At 32.4% G+C, this 6,957-nt stretch overlaps 1 protein-coding gene across 2 annotated transcripts; it reads left to right on the top strand.

Moving 5' to 3' along the window:
• Positions 1-2,312: 2,312 nt before the first annotated feature.
• On the top strand, positions 2,313-3,428 carry LOC129911188 (probable U3 small nucleolar RNA-associated protein 11). Of its 2 annotated transcripts, XM_055988904.1 has the most exons (3): positions 2,313-3,000; positions 3,059-3,272; positions 3,342-3,428. In XM_055988904.1, exons 1-2 carry the CDS (start codon positions 2,446-2,448, stop codon positions 3,266-3,268), a joined length of 765 nt encoding a protein of 254 aa, XP_055844879.1. In that variant the 5' UTR covers positions 2,313-2,445; the 3' UTR covers positions 3,269-3,272; positions 3,342-3,428. The 2 variants fall into 2 exon arrangements, with proteins under 2 accessions (XP_055844879.1, XP_055844878.1); XM_055988903.1 differs by having other exon boundaries at positions 2,314-3,000; positions 3,059-3,350.
• The last annotated feature ends 3,529 nt before the right edge of the window (positions 3,429-6,957 follow it).

Here is a 6,957-nt window from a genome sequence, read left to right as displayed (position 1 = left end):
TTTTTTTTTAATTTTATTTTGAGCTTATATTGAAATTATATAAATGCTTCTTCACAAAAAGTTTCGTTGTAATCGGATTTGAAAAAAATGGTTCTATGGCAGGTACCGTTAATAATGATTTTCAAAAAAAAAATTTTATTAGAAGTTAGACCTTGTCTTTAAACTTATATTTGAATTTTTTAAACAAAATCGTTGGAGCCGTTTTTGAGCAATTTCAATTTTACTAAAATCAACTTTGCCGAGATATTGTTATAGGACTAGGTGAAGATAGGCCAGAAATGTCCAGTTTATATGATAGCAATTCATAACTTAAAATTGTATTCACATCTTTTCATTTGTATAATTGGGCAGTAAATATCTTATTTTTATTTTTCAATTATTTTGGAGTCGTCACCATAGAAATCATTAATAAACAAATTCAGATTTTTCGTTTGTTTATTTTTTTCTCTGGCATTTCTTTCATTCAAACAAGCATGATTTTTTGTTATTTTTGAGTTTATTTGTCGCAATGAGCCAATAAAATTGAGTTTTTGTTTATTTGTTCTCAATTTTATTTTAAGGGAGAAAATTAACTCTGAGTCAGGACTTTTGATTTGAAACGACCCATACCAAGTTTGACATCAATCGGTCCATCCGTTTAGGCTGTAGCTTCGTTTACAGACAGACAGACGGAACGGACAGACTGACAGACGGACTTCCGGGCCCCACTTTTTTGGCATTCTCTACCATCGTAATGTCATGGAAAAATGCTATCTTAACCTTTTTTTTTGTACGAATGCATAAAGGCCCCAGCCCATAGAATCCGTTGCGTCCGTTCCGTCAATCCATCCGTTGAAGTTGAAGTTTTGGACAGAAAGGGGTGACCCATAGAATACGTCGTACGACGGATTGCTTTTTGACAGCTCACTTCAAATTCCTAGGTGTGTTCGATTTTTTTTCGCTGAATGTGCTCTAACGAAGTTCTGAAACAATTTTTAAGAATTATCGTTGCTCTTTTTTTGTAAAATAAAAGGGAATTTCTGATATTTTCTGATGTAAACAACTTTTAAGAGTTAAGTTATAACCACAATGGTCATTTTTTGCAAAAAGTGAGAAATTTACAAAAATAAAAAAAAAATTCTTTCTAGCGCAATTTGTACTCTATGTTGTCGTTATTATTTTTCTTTTATTAAATAAAATTCAGCTGAGTACTATAGGCTTTATGTTTAAATTTGCACAAGCTCTTCATATAATATATTCCTTAAAACAAAAGGTTTAAATATTTTTGTTTTAACATTTTAAGGGTATTCATGGTGAATTCACATATCTAATTAAATTCAGAAATAAAATAGGGAGTTAAATGTTACTTTTATTACAATTAATTCACTTATGAATACTGAAATTTCACAACTCATAAAATCGGAGAAGAAAAGAACGCAGTTCATTTAGTTCTGAAATTCCCCGGTGTGCACTCTCAAACAGAAAAATGAACAGATCTATTGTTGACAACCAATGTCAAACCATACGACGGATGAAAAAGTAGAAAGTTGGGCAACTTCTTCCGTCGAAACCGTCCGTCTCCGTCCGATCCGTCGCTTATGGGTCGCTTCCCATAAGAACGTGTGTATTTTATCGAGCTGTCAGTCAAAAACTTCGACGGAACGGACGCAACGGATTCTATGGGCTGGGGCCTTAACTTGATATATAGTACCTATATCGCTAGTAAAAATGTCACCAAAACGCACCACACAAAAAACGAAATATTACACAATGTTCAGAAAACGAGCACGATTTTTTTTTACAGAAATACAAAAACATACAGATTTAAATGAACATAACTTTTAGTCCACTTGACTTTGAAATTTCTTATAAAACGCGTATATTAAAACTGATCACAGAACTTCAACTCAATTTTCCATATTTTTGTTTTGTTTGTGCTTTACGCATTGCTACAAACCCGAAGTTGAAGGTTCCATACTAATATTTCAAAGTTATTTGTAAATCGGCAAAAATTCAGCTTAGCTTTAATCCAAAAATGATTATTCAAATGAGCATAAATATTTTTTTCAAATTATACCCTAATCCATATGATCCATATATGTTAAAACCAAATCCATGCTTGAACAAAAGTTTATCCGCTGAAATCGGCAAAATAAATTCATGAACCAAGGCTGAACCGCTTTTGTACCTTAGTTTGTTTTCAAATGAGCATAAATATTTTTTTCAAATTATACCCTAATCGAGATTGTATCACCCTGTAGAAAAATTCATAAGAAATCTACTACAATACTATCTGTCAAGTATTTTTCCTGTCATCGTGTTTGTTTTTCTTTTATTTTTGTATTCCTTCTGTAACACATGTTTTTAAATTTGCTTATTATGTTTTTAAAATTAAAATCTTTAATTAATCACAAATTAATAGTTTAATAAACCAATCAAAGTTCATTTTATATAAATACCTCAAAAATGTCTTCTTGGAAAAAAGCATCCAAAAGCAATCAAAAAACCCACAGAGAACGTCATCAACCTCAATCCAGGGAGCACCTCGGAATACTTGAAAAGAAAAAAGATTACAAAAAGCGTTCCAACAATGCACATCACAAAGAGAAAACCTTAAAATTCCTCCATAAACGTGCATTGAATAAAAATCCTGATGAATTCTATCATCATATGATAAATTCCAAAATTAAGGATGACGAACATATCGAATTTGATAAACCCGATGAACACACTAAAGATCAATTGTCTCTTATGGAGACACAGGACATGAAATATATCAACATGAAAAGAACGATGGAGACTAAGAAAATCAAACGACTTCAATCGCAATTGCATATGATTGATTTTGCCAATCAAGTGAAGAATAAACATACTTTCTTTGTTGATGGAGAAGAAGTGGATTTAAAGAAATTTGATATTGCCAAGAGATTAGAAACTCATCCAAGTCTTTTGGATCGCAAAACTAATAGACCAAGGATGGAGGATTTGCAGAAATTTAATATTCCTGATGTTAGTAAGGAGGTAAGTAAAGAATAACAGTTTCTAGAATATAAAGATAAAAGTTTAAGTTAAATTTCAGGATTATAAAAAAATTAATGAAAAAAAGGAACAATCTTATATGGAACTTAGCAAGAGAATTGAACGTGAAAAAGAACTGAGTGTAGTTCAGCAAAAGTTAGAGCTGAAGCGTTTGCTTCAACAAAAGAGGAAAAGGAAACCGAAACAAATAAGACCGGGAACGAAAGATACCGCACCTGTAATTAAATTTAAGTACGAAAGGAAAAAGTGAGAAGGTATATTGGCTTGGAATAACATTAAAATTTTCAATTTTGTTGGAATTTAAAAATAAATAATTATCTCAGAATAGAAAATGTTTGGTTCAGAAAGTTCCGCTCTGTATTTAAATTTTCAATTGGTCGTTTTACAAGATTAGGACTTTTCTTGAATTCCATTGATGTAGATTTGGTACAATTAAAAAAAAAAAAAACAACAATTACAGCATCCGTTCGTAATGGAAAGTTGTTTTTACGAACTTTTTATTTTTTGTTTTTTTTTTTCTGTATTTCTAACAAATCTGCAATTTGGAAAATGTATCTACTGCTTATGTAGGTGCTTAGTACTTAAAACTACTATCAATAGAATGAAAGTGGTTTAAAGTAGCTTTAAGTACTAAGCAGTAGATAATGTGCCCAAAGGAACGCAGCTATAACTGGGATTCACGATAAGGCCGATTGTTCAGAAAGGCAGTTTTTATAGCGTTCTTGAGAACGCGGTTTTTCTGAAAGTACTGTTGTTATTTATGTGATTCCTAAAATATTTTCAAAGGAAGTAGTTTCTACTTTATAAAATAAAGGACCCCGCACATTTTGTATGGGAAGTGGCCCTGAAATTTTAGTATGTTGTTCTCTTGAAGCCGTTGATCAAAAGTCGATATGGGCAGAAAGTCGAAAAATGGACAGTTTTTAAAATAACGGGTTTTTTCCGATGACCATGTCAAACCTTTTAAAAGGGATAGTAACTCTCTATATTGTATTTTCCGCTATTTGTATGTGGAATCCATAGGTTTTTAGGGTCGCTGAAACCGAATCTGAAGTCCATTTTGCCCCATCACGTCAGGTTTTCAAGATAACCTCAAAAAATGTCACAGCCCCAAAAAAAATTTTTGTTTGAACTGGGAGTGCGACAGTGCTAAATATATGTTTCTCGGGTCGCTCTCGCATCGAGAAATTTCTCGCACGAAACACGCAAATCGGAACAAAAATAATGTGAATCGACACAAAAATCATTTTCTCACATTCGTTTGTTTCTATAAACAAATTTTTCTCGCCTTGAAACATTTCTGAATCAAAATGCTTGACAGGCTGGAAAATTTTGAATAAAACTGTGTCTGTAAGAAAATTATCGAGATAATTTCTCGATTGAACTGCCAAAATTACTCACAATCAAAAAGGATGCGAGAAAGTAAGATATTTGAAAAAAATTTGATAATCTTGCATTAAATGTGAGATGTGTTAAAAGTAAAAGTGTTCACGGTAATTTATTTTTGTATCACTTAAATTTTTAAAATAAAAAAAAAAAGAATATTAAAGAAAAAAAAAGAAAAAATTACATGCCCTAACTTTGACTTGAACTTGGTACCCTCCACTCGCTGACCGACTGCTCTACCTTCGGACTACCGGGCCTTGAGATATTTAGTGTAAAACTATGTCTATATGACCTTTGATGGCCAAAGGTACAAATATTTTCCCTTTTTTTGACAGTTTCCAATAATTCCAATGGAATAAAAAATTTACAAGGTTGCTTCTCACATCGAGATACAGACACAGGTTATTTTTCCAAATAGAGAAACGTATGGAATTTTTGTTTTAAAATTTTTCGATGCGAGAAGTTCTCGATTAAGTTACAGAACGTAGGCACTGGTTTCAGCGACCCGAAAAACATAATAATAAACATAGTCGCAATTTTTTGAGGCTGTAATATTTTTTGAAGTTATCTTGAAAACCTGACGTGATGGGGCAAAATGGACTTCGGATTCGGTTTCAACGACCCTAAAAACCTATGGTTTCCACTAAAAAAAAATAGCGTAAAACACAATATAGAGAGTTACTATCCCTTTTAAAAGGTTTGAGATGGTCATCGGAAAAAACCCGTTATTTTAAAAACTGTCCATTTTTCGACTTTCTGCCCATATCGACTTTTGATCAAGGGCTTCACGAGAACAACAATTTCAGACAATTTCGCCGAGGGCCACTTCCCATACAAAATGTGCGGGGTCCTTTCCATAAAATACAAATTACTAGATATGCCGCGAACTATTCGGTATTCGGCCTATTTTTCTGGTATTCGGTACTCGGCCGAATAGTTAAACTATTCGGTCGAATACCAAATGGAGAAGAAAAAAGACATAAATAAATTATTATACCAAAATGTGTGTTTTATTAAAAAATTGTAATTTTAGTACTTATAATCTACTATAGGCAAGTTGTGGTGAATGAAAACTATTTGTTCCGCATTTGTTGTGTAGTAAACGTTTACGTTTATCTTCGTAAATGCTTCGAAAAATAGTCTTTTACTGTAAACACTTGTCCCAGGAGAGGAAAGGTAGACTTTAGCAAATGTTGTCAAAATTGGAAATTTTGTAGTATGTGTTGGTTGACCACCACTTGTATGGGTCCGCTGTTCGATCTTGGCGAACAGTCCTCATCTCATATGTCATTCGATTTTAGGTCTACCTTTGCAGTAGTAGGTAGTCTGTTCAGACATTTATTTTAAAAGTAGTTCAGTTTTTCATCGTTACAATACGAAGTTGTTGGGAATTTTTTAAGCCTCTTCTATTCTTGAGACAAAGTATAAAATTTTTTAAATTACCAACGTTTTTTTCTGATTATCCTTGGCCGAATATTCGGTATTCGGCCGAGGAGCGTGACCGAATATTCGGTATTCGGCCAAATCAATGTTCGCGGCATCTCTACAAATTACTTTTGACAATACAAAAGTTGAGTTGGGTCAAAAGTTGAATTAGCATCAAAATCTGAATTTTCTTCAATTTCAATTAAATCATAAATTTCAAATACGATTTCCCTCTAGAAATGTGATAGCTTTTGCTCTCTTTGACCAATGATTTAAGTCTTAACTGCATTGGGTTCAAAGAGTGAAAAAGTACAAAAGTGAACGCAAACGCATTTATGTGTATTTTTTGGGGCTGGAAAATTAAAACAAATGATGCTTTCTTTTTTTTTGGTCTAAAAATCAATTTGTATACTATCTTTTAGAAACAAATTGAGCTAACGTGAAAATTTTTTTTTCACTTTTGTACTTTTTCAAAGCAGTTAAGTCTTAATAGATAGGTACGTTTTTGAAAGCAATTTTAACAGAAAATTTCACCTTTAACACCGATTTCAGAAGATAAGATTTGCTGAACCACGGATTGAATATTTGTTCAACTGGCCTGTATCTACCTTCTTATAACAGTTTTGTTTTTAAGAAAAATAATTAAAAAAATGAATTCAATACTTATAACAAAATTGGTATATGATGACTTTTATTTAAAAAAAAAAAAACTAACATAATACATCAATTTCCAACAATGTGCGTTGCTGTCGAAGGTTTCCCGTGCTGGGGCACATTCCACACTTTTCTACTTTTTTTTTTTAATGAAAATAAAATAGTAAAAAAATGTATTGAAATCTTAAAGGCTTGGCCACTCCGAAGGGTATATGCGGTAGCGGTACGGGTATTTGTATGAAAAATATTCCACACCTGAATATTGATGTTCCAGTTTCTAATTTTTTCACACAACTACTCGTCCTGCATACCTTTCCGGAGTGGTCATTCCGTTTTCGTGAGATAGTTTGGAAGAGGCCTTGAATCAATACGATGTAAGCTCTACCTTAAATTTTAAATTGTAATAGATTTATCATAAAAATTTGGCATCACTCCATGCAAGCACAAATTTGACACCAAATGTCATAAGCAAAG

This window comes from Episyrphus balteatus, chromosome 2, assembly GCF_945859705.1.
Source record: "Episyrphus balteatus chromosome 2, idEpiBalt1.1, whole genome shotgun sequence".
Taxonomy (NCBI): Eukaryota; Metazoa; Arthropoda; class Insecta; order Diptera; family Syrphidae; genus Episyrphus; species Episyrphus balteatus.
The sequence above is the reverse complement of the archived record's forward strand: the minus strand, read 5'-3'. Positions and strand labels throughout refer to the sequence as shown.

Bases quoted from the DNA above. Each gene is read 5' to 3' on its own strand.
- LOC129911188 (XM_055988904.1), top strand. From the start codon at position 2,446: ATGTCTTCTTGGAAAAAAGCATCCAAAAGCAATCAAAAAACCCACAGA. The intron at 3,001-3,058 runs GTAAGTAAAGAA...GTTAAATTTCAG, and splicing joins TTCCTGATGTTAGTAAGGAG to GATTATAAAAAAATTAATGA.